The sequence below is a fragment of the Acipenser ruthenus genome, chromosome 8 (genome assembly GCF_902713425.1).
Source record: "Acipenser ruthenus chromosome 8, fAciRut3.2 maternal haplotype, whole genome shotgun sequence".
Taxonomy (NCBI): Eukaryota; Metazoa; Chordata; class Actinopteri; order Acipenseriformes; family Acipenseridae; genus Acipenser; species Acipenser ruthenus.
Genome location: NC_081196.1, coordinates 2,204,757 through 2,226,516, shown reverse-complemented (window position 1 = coordinate 2,226,516; position 21,760 = coordinate 2,204,757). Strand labels below are relative to the sequence as shown.

Here is a 21,760-nt window from a genome sequence, read left to right as displayed (position 1 = left end):
ATAGAACTCACTTATTCTCGAGTGGAATTTATTCAACGTTTTCAGCCTTTAACCTTTTTATTGTAGCTTCCATAATAACCCTGCAAAACTAGTCCTCGATCTTGAAAACCTCTCATGTACAGCACTGTACTGTAGCACCCCAGTGCTGTGCTGAAAGCTGTGCTGTATCATAAACACAGGCTGCAGAAGTTAACTGTTGGTACTGTGCTGCTCAGTAGGTCTGTTCTAAAGCGCAGGGGTTCTCAAACTGGGGGTCACAGAAAGGCTTCAGGGCGCTCACACACAGGGTTGGGGTCAAGTCATGTTTTAATTTCCAATTCCTTTTGAAAATCAATTCCCTATTCCAAATCCCATTCCCTTTTAATCAGTTCCAACACATCATTGATCAGCAGTATGCTGTTAAAATGAGCTTCTCACAGTGGCAACAAATTACTTCAGTTAAAGTTAGCAATACTCTGCTTCAAATGAAAGCAGTTGAACAATCATGATAGCTCTAAAATATAAATTCTAATTCCTTCGAAGGAATGGGAATGGGGATTGGAATTGGGAATTGATTTTAAAAAGGAATTGGAATTGAAAAGCATGAATTGACCCCTGACCTGCTCGCAAAACAACCACATCACGAGACGACCCGCGCAGTGATTTTGTATTTTTTGTTTAGTCGATTGACCAGTTGCAGTGAATCTTTTCTAGAGTTTCTTTTTTCCCTTTTAAAAGGATCCCAATTAGAAAAGGCAAGCCGCTGGTCTTGTCCTTTTCTAAGAATGCCATTCGAAAAGCTCAGAAAGTAATAAAGCAGGGATTGTTTTCACAGTTTGTGATTTTAGGCTCCTGGACTTTCCCTTTCGCTGTTTTGGATTAGCAGGATTGCAGAGCATGCAGAGAAACAGTAACTGCTGCCTTCGTGAATTAGTTATTAACAGATCAAGACATCGTTATTTCTACACTTGTTTTTGAGCTTCGCACAGACTTGAGCAGGAGATTTATTTCTTTATTTTTCTTCATTTTGTGCCCCGAAAGAGGAGTTGAAAGATCCTTTGGAAAGAAATCGATATGCATCCTGTTTCTCTTGTAGCCCGTTCCATTCCCCCCATTCTGCTGCCTTTCATCCAGGAATGATCCCATTCAAACCTGCAGAAGACAGGCTGTCACTGCACAGAATTGTCAGGGTACTTCTCTGTGCTCCTGAATAGCTAGTTAAACAATTCCACCAATCATACCCCTGCAAAGTAGGCTGCAAAGTATGTCAGTCATTGGGGGAAGCAGCTGGTTGGTTAATGACAGGACATAAGGTGTTGAGGACATTGGCACTCTCCAGGTGAAATGACCTAGGAAGTGCAAGACTACATGAGAGTAAGGCATGCAAACAGAGCTTTCTTTAACCAAGAATAGTACCGGATATTGTTTTATTGTTTTATTTTGTTAAATGGTATGATGTTTTGTTAACTAGTGTTTTTCAAAGCTGCATACAGTGAGATTTATTGAATTATTTCATTAGCTATTTCCCCATTTAACTGCCTTTAACAGAAGCGATCAATGATTACTGTTGCTGTATATTAAAGGGGCTGTGTTTTAACTACTGACCTTGTGCGTAAGGATACCGGTGTCTGCCTCCAAAAGCCTATCTAGTTGCTTTGTGAAGGTAAAACCAATCAGCCTGTGCTCAGAAGTCAAACGATGCAGATTTCCTTATGATTGAGCGGTCCGCGCTCCCCTGTATCGTCTTGACACCATTCTCCGGTCTCATTATAGTCAGCATCCTCCTCAGTGCCAATTGTAAGAGATCTCTTTATAGAACGAGCATTTGAACTCAGGTGCTGTCTCTGCATGTGGGGATTAGGTCTGCATTTTTATAGATTCTTAAGGTTTCAACCCTACTGTAACTAATTCAATTACAATGTTAAGTGCCTTAAAAAATATAGGGATCCATTTTGAGTGGAGTTATTTGTCCTAGACATGTTTACAGGTCTGCAAGGTTGAAAGGGTTAAGTACTGTATGCATCTTGTGTGTTGACTGGTTGCGTGGATCTGTAATTGGAGTGAAGTCCCTGATTTAAATCAAGAATGTGCCGAGGTGCTGCTCTGGACAGTACGAGATTCTGCTGTGTGTCTTATTGAAGCGCGGTCAGTCTCCCTGGAGTAGTCTGTCATGTGAGGTTGTTGTCTGCTCTCTTCATGTCCCGCTGCGCTTCAGTCCTGGAGAGGAGCACGGCTGATTGATGTGATCAGAACAAGCAGCTGCGGGGAGAGGGCGGGCATCACAGGGGCTGTATGGTAGGAAACTGCATCCCTGGAGCTGGGCACTGGCCATGTTACAGTACAGTACAGGGCGTGCTGTAGAGGAAACCTGCGCTCTGATTGGATCCCAGTTTAAATACTCTACTGTACTGTGAACATCATCACAAGGTGTGCCTAACTGACTTTAAAGCAGTTCAACTTGAAACGTATCTTGCGTTTCATTCAGCGCTCGCACCTGAAGTGGAAAATGTAATCTGTTATACTCGTCAAGAGGAATAATCAGCGCAGATTGTACAGTATTAATCACATCTGGGTATGCAATATGCAGAAAAGCTGTCTGAATGTCAAGGCCACTATCAAAAGGAGCTGCAGTGTGTCAAAGGAAAGGGTCAGATAATTGACTGCACTGGGTTACCCCCAGTTAATCCAGGACACAGCCTTGTGAGGTTCGTTTTCTTCTTAACAACAATCAGCCATTAACAGTTAAGAACTGCTTTTCTTCACTTCACCAAGGTCAGCAGAAACCCACATAAAAAATTAATCATGAATTGCTAGGTTAAGGAGGCACAGACTACTGAATCTTGTAAGGTTCCAGGCAGTTTAGCAAAAATAATTAACAGCTTGATATGGTATGTGTTTTGCTCAATTCTCACAGACGGCAAAGCACCGTACCCACGCATCGGCAGGTCGAACGCCAAGGCTGGTGATTGCAAACTGCTGATGTAAACCAGCTCTGCACAGCTTGATTTGAAGAGTTCACTGGCCCTGCATTGATTTAGAGCTTACATTACACACAGGCAAATCACACAATGTTCAGAGACAGGTTTTCAATGATTTCTCACTTCTTTACCATTTAAAGGGGCCCCTAAAATGAATACAATTCATATAAAACCTTCCGGCCTCTCTCTTACACATTGCTCTTCATGAGTGCGTGAAACGCTGTGATGGACATAGTCGATTTCATTTAGTTGACTGGAAAGTGTTATCTGGGCTTAGTGCCGAGTTTGACCACTTCTGTGTGGAATTTGTCCCAGAGTAAAAACAGAGGAATTGGGATGCTTGACTGATTCCACTCGTCCTCTGAAAACTCCTAGCTTGCTGGCTTCTATCAGTGCTATAGCAGGAACTTTTAGACTGGAACGCTTGCCTTGCAGTCTTGAGTGACATGCTAGGCTATGAGGATCAGGTGACTAGTACTGTACTGTAGCATACATGTGGCGGCTGCTTTGTTCCATGCAGTGTTTTTGTTACACTGATAGCATTTTACAAAAATTGTTTGAGATGCCTTTTACAGAGTAAATGAAATGCACTCCCACATTTAAGATGTGGTGCACACACAAGAGCATTGTCTTTCTGTGGGCCAGACCTGGGCTCAATTACTGCTGCAATTGTGCAATTTCTGATTCACTCAGTTCCAATGTAATTGCAGTTGAACCTCGGCATGAGTGTAATTGCAATTCTATCATATAATCGGTTTGATTACAGTTCAGTTACGCAGTTATCTGTAATTCGATCATTGATCATTTCAACCACTTTTATGACCCCAACCCTGGCTCTTGCACGCTAAAAGGTTGCACAGGCTTCGACCGCTGATTAGACAGATCAAGACAGGAACATGTGGAAGTGAAGCTTGTGTTGCTCTTATTAAGCAAAAGTCATCACCCCTAGTTTTAGCAACATCACAGAACGCTCCCACCTCGAGCATGGCGAAAATTCATTTTTTTTTTTTTTAACAAGTCAGACAGCAGTGATCCCTCCTTCTCTCCGCACATACTGTACACTTGTGTGCGGTAGTAGTTTGTTGATCAGCCAGCCATTGTTTTCATGGGCTGAGGGGCTCACAGTAACGGCTAATCAGGGGAACACACTGCAGAACTGCTTGATAGTCTGCATGCTCGCTCGCTCACTGCTGCTCTCAAAGAACAACTGGAGTGCCTTCCTTTTTTCCTGTCCATTTTATGTAAATGTAGGTACAGCACAGTGCTTGTAGGATTTGTGATAATATGACCCATAATGTAGAACAAAGGAACAGCGCTCTGCGTTTCCTAGAATCCACCCTTAGGGCTTAACGACTGAATACATTAGGGATGGTAGATCTGAGATGGACAGTGTAGCTCATGTATTGCTTTGTGCTCAGTAGCCAGTTTGATTTGTTTTCTGTCTGTTGTTCAAGCCAGCATAATAACATAATTACAAAAGAAAAATCAATAATTCTGCATTTTATTGTACTTGTGGTTCAGTACAGTTTTTATCCCACGCACACACACATACAAACACACACCCCTCCAAGTTAGAAAACCATTTTTATTTTTATTCCAGTATACGAAAAGTCTATTATATTTAAACTTTGTGATTTATTTGTGTGTGTTAACGTGTATTTTAATTTCTTGTCCTACTAATATTGGGGATGGCAGTAAGAGTCATATTGCATAGCAGTTTCACCCATTCCAGGTTTTACTACGAGCTTGATTAGCCACAGTGTAGAGGTAACAAGCTCAGGTGTGTCTTATTAAACTGTACAGTAGTAAAACCAGGAATGGATCAAACTGCTATGCAATGGAAGTCTCATTTCCTGTTATGTTAATTCATTAAATAAAACATGTGTCTCTATTTCATTTTTTATTGTAATGTGCAGTAAGAAGCTTGCATTGCATTTGCATCTGAGAATCAAAGCCTCCGTTGTTCTGATTATTGATTCCTCTCTCAGGGAGTTAGTGCTGCTTTGTAAAGCACTCTAAATGGAACTGTGTGCAGAATCAACAACCAGCTTTAGAACCGGTGTTGTTTTACCCAGAGGTGAAAATGCTGTCTTAATTTAAATACGACTTTGACCTGAAGCATTATGTAAGGGTTACATCATCACCGTTCCATTATGTAAGGGTTACATCATCACCGTTCCATTATGTAAGGGTTACATCATCACCGTTCCATTATGTAAGGGTTACATCATCACCGTTCCATTATATAAATTGTATACATTCTAATCTAAATTAATCGGTTCCATTGTTGTTGTTTTTTTTAAGGATAATATACTATTTCTATTTAAGTCACTGCCCGGGGAAAATCAGGGTTATGTGTAGAGACGTAGGTGGTTTGCCTCAAGCCACAGAAAGATTGATGTTTTGAGACAAACACTGTAACATGCACTTTGGCAGCGAGCCATAACAACAGTGCATGTCATAAGCCTGTACAGTATGGACTGTAGCAGCACTGAAATCCCTGCTACTAATGAGCCACCACAATTTCATGTTTTAAAACGTATTCATACAGAAGATATACCCATTGAGACCGAGGCCTCGTTGACAAGGCAGTCCTGTGAGCCCAGGGACAGGCAATCCGCGGCCCGTGGGCCACATACGGCGCGTTTATCATCTGACTGCGGCCCAGTGGGTTTATTCCATTTCACTTATGAATATAAATATTTTTTTTGTAACTTAGTTGACTTGCTTTTTCTCATTTTTCGTATATAAAGCAGCACACTGTTTTAATTCGTACTGCGAGGGGTAATTTCTTATCATCAACTTAACTCATTTCATGAGTCTTCCTCTCCTTTCTGAAATGCACAAACCCGCTGCATTGAAAGAACCCATTCCCAACATAGGAGTCAGGCTTGTTGCTAGGGAGGTGACGTCACTGCCCTGTGCCTTGTGCAACATCACTGCCTGGCTGCTACAATTGAACAACTCGTCGGCTCAAATAAAAACAGCAGCCCTATACAGCAGACCTACACAGTCAAGGCAGCGTGTGTAAATGCATGTGCTGCCTGCCGCTAATGAGTCCCTCCCTGCTGCCTTGAGGAAGAGCGGGTTGCTTCTCTTTCCCAGAATCCCACTGGATCACCTTGAAATACGTGTGTAATCTCATCAGTACTGCAAACTGGGGACCCCAGAGGAATTCAAGCGAGGGGTGTCTCGGAGCCCCCGCAGTTGTGAGCTGTGAAGACACAGTACCTACTCACCCACGCAGGGTATAATGCTTGGCTAACAAAGCCTGGGGTCCCCACATGCAGTAGTTCCAGCGAAAACATTCACAACACATTTTCTTTTACATGTGGTGTTGATCTAGAAAAGCCACAATGAGACTTCCCTTTAAGGGACTGTATAAAAGTGGTGTTTGCAGTATAGCTGATTAACAGAATAAATAAGTAACGTGGGGAGTAGTTTCTGGCGGTCCTGTTACAGTGTACAGTACAGGTGTTTCTTTTTAATACAGCTGTGACTATTGCTGCTGCTGCTCAGTCAGGAGGTGCTGAGGTCACTTTGTGTGTGACTGCGCTGCAGTAGCTTGCAGTGAAGTGGCTGGCATCAAGCATACTGTTTGCCTTGCTATTTTTAAGCTGCAATGTGTTGATTGAAGTAGAGCCGCGTCGTGGGGGAGGGTGAAGGGGCGCATGCTTTCTGATCAGGTGGTCGAGGAGTTGTGTTATAGAATTGTTTTAATTTTCTTCTTCCTCGACTCCTGCCTCAGGGGCCGGTGTCACTTCAGCTTGGACTCTGGGGTTTGATGAAGTACCAGACCCAGCCAGGAAATGTGAGAGTCTCTACTGCCGTTCTTTCTAACACGTAAGCCTATACATTTTATCTGGTGTCGTTTACTCGGTTGCAGTTTTTGCACATTAGTATTTTGGTTGCTGCAACTAATTACCCATTGTGAGGTAGTGAACCCATAATAATAATTCCATGTCTTTTTTTATTTATCATCAAACCTGCTCAATCTGAATACGTAAACTGTCAGATGTTCAACACACATTACACTTTGCTTTCTAACCTAGTAGCGACAGAGCAAGTGTCGCACATACATGCAATCTTATAATATAAACATATTCTCAAATCTAGAACTTTAACATTCATGCATGTAGAAATCTAAACCCACACCCAGACCTTCAGTGATGATTATTACATCATAGGAACAGCACGATAACAAATGTGACAGCGTTTTTTAACGTCACTGTAGTAAGCGGACAGTAATGGATATACTAGATCTATTTTTGTAATTCATGAATAAGTGAGCCCCACATTTTAAGGAAGTAATGTTAATGTTCTTTTATCTGTCTGCTAGAGCCTCTCCAGCTGTAATACATCATTCGATATTTCCATTCTGTCAAAGTAGGACATTTCTGTCCTTTCCAGTTTTTCACTTTTTTAGTATCGAATAACAGTAGAAGAAGACAATAGTAACATCATTTCTATTAAATGGCGTCCCACACGATGTTACAGCACATGTTTCAGGGTAGCGGCGAGACAGAGACTCCGAGGCAAGGAAGGCTGCAGTTTAAGAGCTAAAGCGCGCTTTCAATACACTAAATAACACAAAAATACAAACAAAAAGGCACACGGGCCAAAATAAAGGGTTAACAAAACACCACCAAAATGTCAAGCTGGGCATTCGCCTTCACTCCACACGCATCTAGTATTTTAACTGAGAAACAGCACAAGCTTTGTGCCTGCTTTTATGCAGGTGGCCACTCCCCTGACTGCTCTGGAGAGACACAGTCATTGTTCTCAGGCCTGTCCCTCTAGAGGAAAGAAATTGCAGCAGTCATTTTGCATTTACTGTTGTGCAAACAGGGCAGGCCTGAAGATGACTTCCGAGTGCACTGTACTGTACTCCCTGTGATCCACCAGCGAACAGAGCAGAACAGGGAGAATCATTCATGGTCCGAGACGCAGGTCTCCCAGGTGGAAAGGATACAACAAGATCATTCATTGGGTGAACCCGATCTCATCTGCCACCAGCAAGCCAGAATGTGCCATGCATAAGATGGTACTGTATGGCAAAATAAGGTGTGCTGGAATGTTCTGAAATCTGGCGTTTTGATTGGCTGAGAGAGTCACGATGAATAATATAATAAAGATATTTGTATGATACAGTATGACGTTTTGAATGCAAAATCTTCATAATATTTTAGTGGCTTAAATAACATATCCTGTATTGTTTTATTTTGTTCGCTGGTGGAGGATGTGTAACGTACAGAGTAAAGGCTCTTTTTAACATGTGTTTGTGACTGCGTTATGAATGAGGTTCTAGGCAGGTTGTGTATACAGGTTCCGTTTCTCTAAAACAATCTAAAATCAATCCTTAAAAACTCTCGTTTCGGTGCCCTATTGGTGTAGTCTGGAAGTGGATTTGCTGAAAACATTGATTATTACCGTACAGTACATGCTTGCCAGAATGAACATAAATCTGCCCCCGCCTCCTTGGAAATTCTTAAACGGCAGCACATTTCATCCTTGTAATCAGCAATCCACAGGAGAGGAAATATGTTAATCCCCCAAGAAAGGAAACTGCCGAGTTACATTATGAAGTTGCGTGACACTTTTCTGTTCAAATCGGACATGCTACAGACTCCTAGTGGAGCTCAACTCGGGGTTGAAAGCAGGGTCTTTACTGGGCGCATCCTTCATCTCTGGTCTAAGATGGGATGGAGGAGGATGATCTCACCTACAGTAGGTCTGGGTGAGTACACCTCTCCTTTCTGAAACTGCAGTGCACGGTTTCTTTCTGGTTAGGGTCCTCATTCACAAAACAGAACCTCTTATGCACTGATCACGTCCGTCCCTCCGTCGCACTCTACATGGTGAACACAATGATTTAGCACTAATCTTCACCAGACCTTGTATCATACGCTCCTGTAGAGGTTTGGGATTGTAATTGGCTAGAATTCGATTGGCTTTTGTACACATGCTGAGGACCCTCTCTATATGTGTGTGCTGTTTTACTGTATAGTATTCCTTTTATACTGTTATACTGCCTGCTGTGCCTTTGTCCTTGGATCACAGTAGGGCACCGAATTTTTAAAAATCAAAAATACACGTTTGCTGTCAGATGTGAGTCCTGTGCCTTACTGTATGAGTAAAACCAGTGCACTGTAAGGAAGGTTAATGGAATTATTTCATTCCCTTATTTTATTTTAAACAAAAGCTCCTGCAATGAGAAGGACAAGTTTCAGGGCAACGCTCTGCTGAAAACAGACCCAGAATTCAATTTGTAAAGATGAACAATAACGCTGCTGTTTGCCGTGCTGTTGTAGCTGAATTTCAGCGGACGCTTCCACTACACTTTAAGGATGAATTCCTTTATTAAGGAATGGATTACTGTAGCCGTTTGTCTGTAGTGTTGCATTTAAAATATTTGCATCCTTAATTACCATTAAGATGGAGTGAAGGTTCTCAGCACAGCAGAAGCTGGCTGGCTGGCTGTGGTACTGTATAGCACAGCAGCTCCTTTCTGCTCAGACCAGTCAAGCCATCCCAGTCCTTGGGAAGGATGCCCCACTTTAAGTGGCACCGTGGGACAGTGAGCCGGCATTTCTGTCTAATTATGTCTCCTGAGTGTCCTTGTGGCTCGTCTCCTCCGTGTTCATCCTTCATACAGAGCAGCGGAGTCACAAACGAGACTGGGAGGGGGTGGGTACGAATGCCATTAACCGCTGTTAGCAGCCTAATGATTGAATGCTGCTGCAGAGCATGCGTTTGTTTCAAGAGCGCGGACTGAATTTTAAGCAAGGAGGCAAGATGATAAAGGAATGACAATAAAATGTATAACAATAATAATGCACTCAGCGCCGGTGCTGGAATTTTATTATTATGATGATTATATTTTGTATTTATTTCTCGCAGTCCATATTTGAAGAATGGTAAATTATGGCAACAGGTGCTGCTTTAATCAGTGTTGGTTAATCTCTGGTGTGAATCATCTGTGTCTGCCTGCCTGCCTGCTTGGCTGTCTTCTCAGTCTAGACTATGTGTCTGTCTGTCTATCAGTTTCTTGGCTTTCTCTCAATTCATAAATCGTCTTAAGCAACGTACAGTACATGCTTCCTGGTGAATCAGTATGAATCGGTAAGCTGGGTGTTGCGTCTGTGCTGGACAGTGTCTTCCCGGTACAGGGTTGGTATGTACAATTCTATTATTGATAGACATGGATACAGATGTTCTTGATGATGTACGTGTACAGTACACTGTAATAAGATAATGCACAGTGGAGCAGCGTGCTGTGGTGATGGTAGAATGTGTTGCCTCTTTAGTACATTATATAAAGCTCAATAGATATTCACTGATTGAAACGTCTGAGAAAATGAGTGATGGAGCTGCTAGGGTAGTATTCTCTCCATTAGCAGCCTCTCTTTGGGTGTCGATAGTCTCTCTGAGAGCGGTTTTGAGTTAAACTGACATAAATGCTTATGTGGCGCAGAGAGGAAGGACTCGGCCGCGTCACAGCCTCGGCCTGTAGGGGCTGATTGCCCAGGTACCTCTTTGCAGATCACGTTTCTTTTCTGCACCTTGTTCAGTCTGGAGCCAGCAGTTTATTCAGCCCGATTTTACAGGAAGCTTCTTGCCTCACATCCACCCTGTTGGTCCCTTTTTTGTTTTCTTTTTCTTTATTACTATAAAAGGATTTCCAGGGATGGAAATAAGACTCTTATTTGTTTTTTTAGTTTGCATGATTGTATTACAGAGACTTTGACAAAGTACTATAACTAAACTAGATAACATATTGATATCAGGATATTAATGTTGTTGTTGTTTTTCTATGATTTCTTCCAGAACTATGAAACGGTTGCCAGCTCCTAGGCTCAGCCCATCACCGTGAGACTTCTCAATGGATGGCTGCGTAGGTTTTCCAGCATTGTAGCGACTGGAGACTGCGTGATTGTGCCAAAGTGGGGGGGGGGGGAGGCGGCATGGGGACCACGAACGGCGACGCTGTTCCTGTGGAGCAGGACCCTTCCTTGAACCCCCTGTGTTTCGAGTGCGGGCAGCAGCACTGGACCCGAGAGAACCACCTCTATAACTACCAGCACGAAGTGGACGATGACCTGGTGTGCCATATCTGCCTTCAGCCTCTGTTCCTGCCCCTGGACACCCCCTGTGGGCACACATTCTGCTCCAAGTGCCTCCGCAACTTCCTGCAGGAGAAGGACTTCTGTCCCCTGGACCGCAAGAAGCTCCACTTTAAACTCTGCAAGAAATCCAGCATCCTGGTTCACAAACTCCTGGATAAGCTGGTGATATCCTGCCCCTTCACCTCTGCCTGCCAGGACGTGATGCAACGATGCGACTTGGAAGCGCATCTTAAACACAGGTGAGAGAACAGCATGCATGGCACTGTACATCTCCTACATAACCATAAACCCCTAATGACTATCGTTTCCACTAGAAGATGTCAATATATTACCACATATTGAGGAGCCTGTTTCACTATTCATACGACCCCGGCTCCCACCCCTCGGCATGTTAGTGTCTGTAAAACACTAAACGTCATTCTTCTTGTGTCCAAGATCTTCACAGCTCTCAGTTAATGTAACTACTGTGCCCTCAACCACAGGTCTAACATATCCCTGAATGTAAGAACAGCATTTTGAAGTCTTGATAGTGCAGGGTAGTGCGTTGACATTCCCAGCATATAACCTGCTATGCTTTTTAATGAGCATCAAAAATCCAGGGATTTGTTGGAGTGCAACGCATTTGAGGTGGGCGTGGATTTCCTTCTGGATACACCATCACATGGGCAGCACACCGTGGAATTAACTCTCCCCGGTGTCTGTGTGCCTGTCTAGTAAAGTCCCAGTGATCTTCTGCATACGCCCCTGACTCCCACACCTCAGCATGTTAGGGAGCTTCAGTTCGAGGAGCCTGTTTCACTATTCATACGACCCCGGCTCCCACACCTCAGCACGTTAGGGAGCTTCAATTCGAGGAGCCTGTTTCACTATTCATACGACCCCGGCTCCCACACCTCAGCATGTTAGGGAGCTTCAATTCGAGGAGCCTGTTTCACTATTCATACAACCCCGACTCCCACCCCTCGGCATGTTAGGGAGCTTCAGTTCGAGGAGCCTGTTTCACTATTCATACGACCCTGGCTCCCACACCTCAGCATGTTAGGGAGCTTCAATTCGAGGAGCCTGTTTCACTATTCATACGACCCCGGCTCCCACACCTCAGCATGTTAGGGAGCTTCAATTCGAGGAGCCTGTTTCACTATTCATACGACCCCGGCTCCCACCCCTCGGCATGTTAGTGTCTGTAAAACACTAAACGTCATTCTTCTTGTGTCCAAGATCTTCACAGCTCTCAGTTAATGTAACTACTGTGCCCTCAACCACAGGTCTAACATATCCCTGAATGTAAGAACAGCATGTTGAAGTCTTGATAGTGCAGGGTAGTGCGTTGACATTCCCAGCATATAACCTGCTATGCTTTTTAATGAGCATCAAAAATCCAGGGATTTTTGGAGTGCAACGCATTTGAGGTGGGCGTGGATTTCCTTCTGGATACACCATCACATGGGCAGCACACTGTGGAATTAACTCTCCCCGGTGTCTGTGTGCCTGTCTAGTAAAGTCCCAGTGATCTTCTGCATACGCCCCTGACTCCCACACCTCAGCATGTTAGGGAGCTTCAATTCGAGGAGCCTGTTTCACTATTCATACGACCCCGGCTCCCACACCTCGGCATGTTAGGGAGCTTCAATTCGAGGAGCCTGTTTCACTATTCATACGACCCCGGCTCCCACACCTCAGCATGTTAGGGAGCTTCAATTCGAGGAGCCTGTTTCACTATTCATACGACCCCGGCTCCCACACTTCAGCACATTAGGGAGCTTCAATTCGAGGAGCCTGTTTCACTATTCATACGACCCCGGCTCCCACACCTCGGCATGTTAGGGAGCTTCAATTCGAGGAGCCTGTTTCACTATTCATACGACCCCGGCTCCCACACCTCGGCATGTTAGGGAGCTTCAATTCGAGGAGCCTGTTTCACTATTCATACGACCCTGACTCCCACACCTCAGCATGTTAGGGAGCTTCAATTCGAGGAGCCTGTTTCACTATTCATACGACCCCAGCTCCCACCCCTCAGCATGTTAGGGAGCTTCAATTCGAGGAGCCTGTTTCACTATTCATACGACCCCAGCTCCCACCCCTCAGCATGTTAGGGAGCTTCAATTCGAGGAGCCTGTTTCACTATTCATACGACCCCGGCTCCCACCCCTCGGCATGTTAGGGAGCTTCAATTCGAGGAGCCTGTTTCACTATTCATACGACCCCGGCTCCCACCCCTCGGCATGTTAGGGAGCTTCAATTCGAGGAGCCTGTTTCACTATTCATACGACCCCGGCTCCCACACCTCAGCACGTTAGGGAGCTTCAATTCGAGGAGCCTGTTTCACTATTCATACGACCCCGGCTCCCACCCCTCGGCATGTTAGGGAGCTTCAATTCGAGGAGCCTGTTTCACTATTCATACGACCCCGGCTCCCACACCTCGGCATGTTAGGGAGCTTCAATTCGAGGAGCCTGTTTCACTATTCATACGACCCCGGCTCCCACCCCTCGGCATGTTAGGGAGCTTCAATTCGAGGAGCCTGTTTCACTATTCATACGACCCCAGCTCCCACCCCTCAGCATGTTAGGGAGCTTCAATTCGAGGAGCCTGTTTCACTATTCATACGACCCCAGCTCCCACCCCTCAGCATGTTAGGGAGCTTCAATTCGAGGAGCCTGTTTCACTATTCATACGACCCCGGCTCCCACCCCTCGGCATGTTAGGGAGCTTCAATTCGAGGAGCCTGTTTCACTATTCATACGACCCCGGCTCCCACCCCTCGGCATGTTAGGGAGCTTCAATTCGAGGAGCCTGTTTCACTATTCATACGACCCCGGCTCCCACACCTCAGCACGTTAGGGAGCTTCAATTCGAGGAGCCTGTTTCACTATTCATACGACCCCGGCTCCCACCCCTCGGCATGTTAGGGAGCTTCAATTCGAGGAGCCTGTTTCACTATTCATACGACCCCGGCTCCCACACCTCGGCATGTTAGGGAGCTTCAATTCGAGGAGCCTGTTTCACTATTCATACGACCCCGGCTCCCACCCCTCGGCATGTTAGGGAGCTTCAATTCGAGGAGCCTGTTTCACTATTCATACGACCCCGGCTCCCACACCTCAGCATGTTAGGGAGCTTCAATTCGAGGAGCCTGTTTCACTATTCATACGACCCCGGCTCCCACACCTCAGCATGTTAGGGAGCTTCAAGTCGAGGAGCCTGTTTCACTATTTATTTTATGAAACCGCCAAAGGGAACCCTGACTTGTAGTGAGTAAACACTCACAGCAGTCAAACCAGTGTGATTTTAACTAGCGCTCTGCTTGTCTCAAGATTCGTGTGCAGAGCTGTTTTCTACTTTAATCCTGTATCGTTTTTAATCCAGTACAAGAAGAAATATAAAAGGAGCACTGGGGAGACTCTTGGTGATTTAACATTCCAGGTTTCCTGTTTCAAGAACTTTATTTTTCCCTTTTTATTAAGAGCTGGTTGATGCAAGTAGAAAGTCTTTCTCTGGCTTGTTCAAAGCTGCATGTTGGAGCAGTCACATGGTTCTCCGTGCATGACCGGACTCTGTGCAGTGCTTAAAAGAGAGTCATGAACAGCTGTTCACTCCTCTAGCTGTTAAGAGTTTGTCGCAGGCTGCTTTCAGAAAACTGTGGACAGTAAGATGTCAAAAATCAAAAAAGAACCACCTTTGTCAGGGATGGAAATAAGACTCCCAATGCATATCAGTGTGATCCATTCCTGTTTTTACTGTGAGTTCAGTGAGGCTCACCTTAGCTTATTACCTATACACTGTGGATAATCAGGCTCGTATTAAAACCTGGAATGGAGGAAACTGCTATGCAATAGGAGTCTTATTGCCATTCCGGTTTGTTGAGACGGTAGTGTGTGTCTCAGTTACTGAACAGTAGACCACTCATCTCTGTATTTCATATTTCTTTGTCTGGAGATCTATTCAGTTGATCCGAACAGCAGTGGATCTCAATGCTGCTACTGTTTAAATAAATAAGATACTGTGTCACACTGTGTAGGGCCCTGCTTTGCGTGCAAAGGTTATGAAAATCAAACCATAATTTAATGAGCTGTATTTAGAAGCTGCCACCATTCATATCAAATGAATAGACCCCTTTGTGTTTTAACAGTATAGCACTTTGTTTTTTCTATGAAGGGAAGAAAAATGAATTGTTGCTATAAAAATAATAAGAAATAAGCAAATACAGCCACATGCATACAGTAATCATTTAGTGTAGCTTGCTGTCCCAACTCCGCCAAAGAGACTGTTTTACAAAGCAGTGCTGTCCAGCAGTTCAGTAAAATCAGCTCCTCTGATGGTAAAGTAAGGGTCTTCTATTGTTATAGCAGGGTTGGGGTCCATTCCACTTTTTCAATTCCTTTTTAAACTCAAATCCCAATTCCAATTGCTGTTCCTTTTTTAATCAATTCCAATTCCAAGTCCTTTGAAGGAATTATTTTGAAGGAATTGGAATTGGAATTGGAGTAGGGAATTGATTTGAAAAAGGAAGTGGTAATGGAATTGGAATTGGAAATAGGGAATTGACCCCAACCCTGATTATTAGTAGTAGTATCCTGATCATTGTCACTCTGTCTGTCCCCTGCAGGTGCCCCGGCGCCTCGTGCCACAGAGCCGGGCTGGAGAGGCGCAGGTCAGGGAGGCAGCAGCAGCAGGCAGAGCCGGGGGAGGACAGCAGGACCATGGCAAGTGACCCTGCGGACCCTGTCGTGCTGCCAGACCCCAAGCTGCCCACTGGGGGCAGTGCATCCTCCGCCACACCCGTGCCCATGTGGACAGATGAGCACGGTCTGGATAACCCGGCCTTCGAAGAGAGCAACGAGGAGGACAGTGAGTACAGCAAGGTGGGGCAGGGCAGCATCCAGACTGTATCGGCTTCTCAGGGTCCATACAGGACCGATCAGTACAGTTCAACGAGGAGGACAGTGAGTACAGCAGGGTGGGGCAGGGCAGCATCCAGACTGTATTGGATCTCAGGGTCCATACAGGAACGATCAGTACAGTTCAACGAGGAGGACAGTGAGTACAGCAGGGTGGGGCAGGGCAGCATCCAGACTATCGGCTTCCCAGGGTCCGTACAGGACCGATCAGTACAGTTCAGTGGTGTTACAGTGAGATCTCAGAGGTAGTATTGAGAACCAACCAATCATTTTCTGTATTGTATCCAAGAGTGTATTGATTTTTGAGTTGGCTCACAAGTAATGGTTTTGTCAGGAATGGTGTAGGCAGCACTGGGGCTTTGTCCATTGGTGGTGGGGTTTCCCATCTCTCTACGTGACCATCACAAATCCTCTACAGTACATTGACCTGCCACTTGAAAACGCTTCACTCTTCTCCAATCGTAGATCGCGTGTGTCTTCCTGTGTAGTTGAAGAACTGTGTTCTGGGGTATAAATGGCCAGTATTTTTTCCTCCCTGGAAACCCTGCGAGAGGCTGGTAATCTAAACCATCCTCAAACACAGCACGAGAGTGTATGCTGCTGTTCAGGAAACATTACCGTCCATGAAGACTGCACCTTGGCGTCGTAGCTGGGAAGACCTGCCCCCCACGGAGTCTGCTGTTTGAGATCCAGTGCTCTGTGAAGACCTGCCCTTTGCCGCAGGTCCTCTCTCCTGCCCGTGTTCTCAGCAGGGGCGCTGGAGACAGTGTGAATAATAATTCAACATACTGCGAGCGCCTGTGAGCTTCAGAAGGTCATTGTGTGGCAAACACTGGCTGTGATCTGAAGACACAGGGCTGTTCTTAATTTCTTTATTAATTTATTGATTTCTTTATTAATTCCTGGTTCAGACGACGGTCACAGAAATGTCAGATAGCAAATGCGTGGTATAGAATTAGAACAGGCCCACAAAGAGAAAGACCGTGGTGTTGTAATAGACTCACCGCTGTCAACAACCACAGTGCGGGGAAGTGATCAAACAAAGGCAAACAGAGTCAGAAATGTAGTACAGATCCAAGGAGGTTATGATGAAGTTGCAAAAGGTACCGGTGAGACTGCACTGAGAACTCTGTGTTTAACTTGGAGGGGACTTCACTGAAGTCTTTAAAATCTTACTAGCAGTTGACAAAGTTAACCAATGCTTTAAGCACAGCACAGAATCCAGGACTGTTGGAAATTAGATGGAGACAGACTTCGGACAGCTAGCTGTTCGGAACTGGACGAGCACTGATGGGTCAAAGCCAGATGCTCTTATGAAATGAATCGTGAAAATTCTAATAAGCTGGCATTGTGAATGAAACATTAAAATCCAAGATTTAAAAATCGATGTTAATAAGATAAAATGTGTGATTCTATGAAAACCCATAAACATAATTATAATTCCACACAATATGTGTGTTAAATGGAAACACAATAAATTCGATGCTAAATCAGTACTTGTAGCGTGCCTTCATAGTGAATAGACGTGCTGTCTTTTCCCCATGGTGCTTCTATCTGTAGTGCCCAATGTTGGGCTCCCCCTCTATTATTATTATTATTATTATTTATTTTATTTTATTTTTATTTATTAGCAGACGCCCTTATCCAGGGCGACTTACCCCCACCTGGAATTGAACCCATGACCCTCCGGTCAAGAGTCTAGAGCCCTAACCACTACTCCACACTGCTGCCCTAACCATTACTCCAATATGCTCTGCAGACCCAGCTCTTCCTATTCAGCTGCTTCTTTGTGGCATCGCATCCCAGTTCATCTTCCGTTTCCTCCACCATTAAAATCAAAACCACATGCCGGGGTAAACAAGCTTGCATTATGTTTCTTGAACAGGAAAATGAAAAGCCTTGGCAAGACTTGAGAAACGGGCTAAAAACAAACAAACAACATCCTCTCTGAATCTCGAGTTCCCACCTACTCTGGGTATTTAATGTAAATGTTTTAGAAAGATGGTTTGATTCCAGTTTTTAGAAACATGCCTTGGTTTTAAACAGGACACTTTTGACCAGGAAGCAGGGCTATCGTGACACAAAGAAAATGTACAGTTTCTGCTGTATTTCTCTCTCTCTCTCTCTCTCTCTCTCTCATGAGTGTTTTATCACGCTACTCATCTATTGTATTTCATTCTAATCCTAATTAATAGAAATGACTCGCTTATGTATCATTTTAATCTGCATAGCTGCCTGTTACAATGGTCTGTGGTTATAAATTAGCCCACAGAGGCACTAAACAGCTGCCTCTGAGTTTTGTCTTTCTTCCCTTGTTTGTTTTTGTAATTCCCCTCAGTCATCTCATTTGCTGGCTCGATGGCCACACCACCTGTGGCAGGGTCTGTTATTAGAAGTTTTCCAGTACTTTCAGTGTTTATTTACCAGAGTTAACTTCATTTCAGGTACTTGCTTGTGCTCTGTCACCCTACCTTATTACCAGTCGTACTTTTATACTGTATTACTGCACGCACTTAAAGGAGTGGTAACCCGGGTTTAAATCCCTGCATTCTCTTACCTCTCATAAGCACCAGCAATACTGTCACTGCTCCACCCTTTTCATATGTTAAAGATCTTTCTGATGGTTATGATTTTTGTTGCTTCTGTTTCTAATGGAATGCAAGCTGTGCTTCTGCTTTCTGCTTTTAGAAGTTGAACACAAAGGGCTCCCTGCTCATTGGTGGCTCAGTGGGATGGGCTTGGTAAGCAGGTACCTCGTTCTCATGCAGTGCTGTTTATATCCCTGCTCATTGGTGGCTCAGTGGGGTGGGCTTGGTAAGCAGGTACCTCGTTCTCATGCAGTGTTATTTATATCCCTGCTCATTGGTGGCTCAGTGGGGTGGGCTTGGTAAGCAGGTACCTCGTTCTCATGCAGTGCTGTTTATATCCCTGCTCATTGGTGGCTCAGTGGGGTGGGCTTGGTAAGCAGGTACCTCGTTCTCATGCAGTGCTGTTTATATCCCTGCTCATTGGTGGCTCAGTGGGATGGGCTTGGTAAGCAGGTACCTCGTTCTCATGCAGTGTTATTTATATCCCTGCTCATTGGTGGCTCAGTGGGATGGGCTTGGTAAGCAGGTACCTCGTTCTCATGCAGTGCTATTTATATCCCTGCTCTGCACAGCGCTCAAGCTCCAGGTGCTGGTGAAAGGAGGTGCTTCACAAAGGCTGGCTCGCATTCCCAGCACACCCTTCTCAAGCATTGTGTAGCAAGGTTTCTTCACACAATGCACAGCAGCCAGGAGCAGTGCTGTATTTTAATTGAAAATGATTTACACAGAATTGCCAACAGAGCAGAAGCCCTAATCAAAAACAGCCATTCATTCTCAAAGCTGAAACCTAGTTTTCACAGCTCTGGTGAATGTTGTGTATTTCAATAGTCAACAATGTATTGTCTATTTTGGATAACAGTTTAAAGCAACACTTTATATTACATTTTCAGAATATTTCTTTTCTTACCTGTTTTAGTCTTTTATAGGGTGTGTTTTGTATTCCTCTCTGTTGCTGTTTCTGCTTGCTGTACATCCCTATTTAAAACTATGAGGGCTGCTTATGAAAATACACTAGGGATATTCAACTGCCTTGTATTTCCATCCTCTCTGCAACTGTGACATCAGCGAAATAGAAAGGAAATAGAAAACCTCTGTACAAAAATATTACAGCTGCACATCCTTCATGGTCATTGTTCAAACACCCTCAATTAAAAACAATCTGCTTTTCGGAATTCTTACAGAAGCAGACCCAGCAGCTGTAAAGGGACTGGAATTATCAGTAAGCCTGGTAGATAATGAACTAAGGTGAAACAACATGGAGAATGCTAGAGATCGCACGTAATAACAGGCTGGTTCATACTTCTGTCTTGTGAGCTCCGGAAAAATATCCATGCTACCACTAGAGCTAAGAAAAATTAAACTCTGGCGACTAGTCTCCCTTGGATCGCCAGACAGTGGCCCGACCAGAGCGATGGTTGCAGGATTGAAGTAGGATCCAGCTTTTCCACTTGGAGAGCTGTGTGTCTGTCTAGTGTAAGCGTGTCCCTGACCCTGCAGGTGCGCACCTGATCGACTGCTATCCAGCTCGTGCTAAAAGACCCCTGAGCAGCTCCTGCATCCACCTCCACTGGAATAACAGCACCAACTCTGCCAGCTGGGACTTCAGAGAGGAAACCGGGGCTCTCGGCATGGAGGAAGGTGGTTCATCCCCTTCCTGCTCCTCCCCCTTTGTGACACGTTCACAGAGTGATTGCTGCATCCTTCCCCAGCGCTCCGTGTCCGTGCCTCTCCGTGTGCTTGTGCTTGCTTGCGTAGGTGTGCCGGTGATCATTGTCCCATTGCATTGAGAACAAAGCCCCGATCACTGGGGAATATTGGGTTGCTGGTGCTCCCTGGGGTCCATTGTAATTGGTAATGAATTGCAATCACAGTGTAATCGGAATTGAAGGTGATCCTTGGCACAGCTGCGTAATTGTAATTGTGTAATTGGTAATGAATTGCAATCACAGTGTAATCGGAATTGAAGGTGATCCTTGGCACAGCTGCGTAATTGTAATTGTGTTATTGGTAATGAATTGCAATCACAGTGTAATTGGAATTGAAGCTGATCCTTGCACAGCTGCGTAATTGTAATTTAACCCCTGGTCTGCTGGTGATTTCATGTTGTATTTTGTCTTTCCTGGCATTTCACCCCCTCGTTGTATAAGCTTTGATTCAAACCCTGCAGGTTTCAGTAGACACACTGTACTGTAAGTAATTATTAAATCATAGGAACAGCATAGTATAGTATAGGAATCGTTGTTTTCAAAGTCACTTTAGTAGGCGGACAGTAATATTATTATTATTATTAGTTGTTTATTTAGCAGGTGCCTTTATCGAAGGCGACTTACAGAGACTAGGGTGTGTGAACGATGCATCAGCTGCAGAGTCACTTACAATTACACCTCACCCGAAAGACGGAGCACAAGGAGTTTAAGTGACTTGCTCAGGGTCACACAATGAGTCAGTGGCTGAGGTGGGATTTGAACCGGGGACCTCCTGGTTACAAGCCCTTTTCTTTAACCACTGGACCACACAGCCTCCTAATACACAACAGTTAAGTTTATAAAATGCCATTCTGTGCACATGCTACTGAATGAAAGTGTATTGTGAATCATGCTAAGAGCAGACTAGCAAATGCATACGATAGCAAATGCAAAGTAAGGTAAGCTGTGGTGTTGCAAATTCATCACAGCACAATTGCAGTCAGTTGAAAAATTCTATTTGTACAGTTACATCTAAACTATTCAAGCTGCAACTGATTTTAGAAGTCAGTGACAGTTCTATTTGGAATACACAGCTGGCATTCCAGAATAGAAATCTTTATCTTGGTACAGAAAACAGCAGTTTGAAACTAATCCCATCCAGTGTAATCTTTTTGAAAGCATGCTGTACTTTGAGGGGTCGATGCAGCCTTCATCCTTTCTGAACTAAGCCAAGAAACGTTAGCGTTACAGGAATCAAGTGAATGCTACCAGTGGTATGCCAGCTTTACTGACATACAATGGACAGCACTGTACCATTTCCTTTAAACCTTTTCTGAATCCGCCAGAACAATAACGACAGAAATAAAAATAAATAAATAAATAAAGTGTAATTGGCTGCCATTTCAATAGGAGGGATGAACTGCAGAGTATGCGACTTAGGCTTGCCTTGCACTTTTTTCTGTTTATTTGTGTTATGGATATTATAAGGAACTAAACTGGTTT

The 21,760-nt window shown here is 44.4% G+C and overlaps 1 protein-coding gene across 4 annotated transcripts in view; it reads left to right on the top strand.

Moving 5' to 3' along the window:
- The window catches only part of LOC117407517 (ligand of Numb protein X 2-like), a 43,418-nt gene that overhangs the window by 10,080 nt on the left and 11,578 nt on the right, over nt 1-21,760 (top strand). The window contains exons 2-5 of one of the 4 annotated variants that reach the window (XM_059028003.1): nt 6,706-6,800; nt 10,785-11,322; nt 15,693-15,934; nt 20,070-20,210. In XM_059028003.1, coding sequence (XP_058883986.1) covers nt 10,922-11,322; nt 15,693-15,934; nt 20,070-20,210 — 784 coding nt within the window. In that variant the 5' untranslated portion in view covers nt 6,706-6,800; nt 10,785-10,921. Of the gene's footprint in view, nt 1-6,705; nt 6,801-8,675; nt 8,695-10,784; nt 11,323-15,692; nt 15,935-20,069; nt 20,211-21,760 lie in introns of those variants that run through there. The other 3 variants (XM_059028004.1, XM_059028002.1, XM_059028005.1) reach the window with 3 other exon arrangements.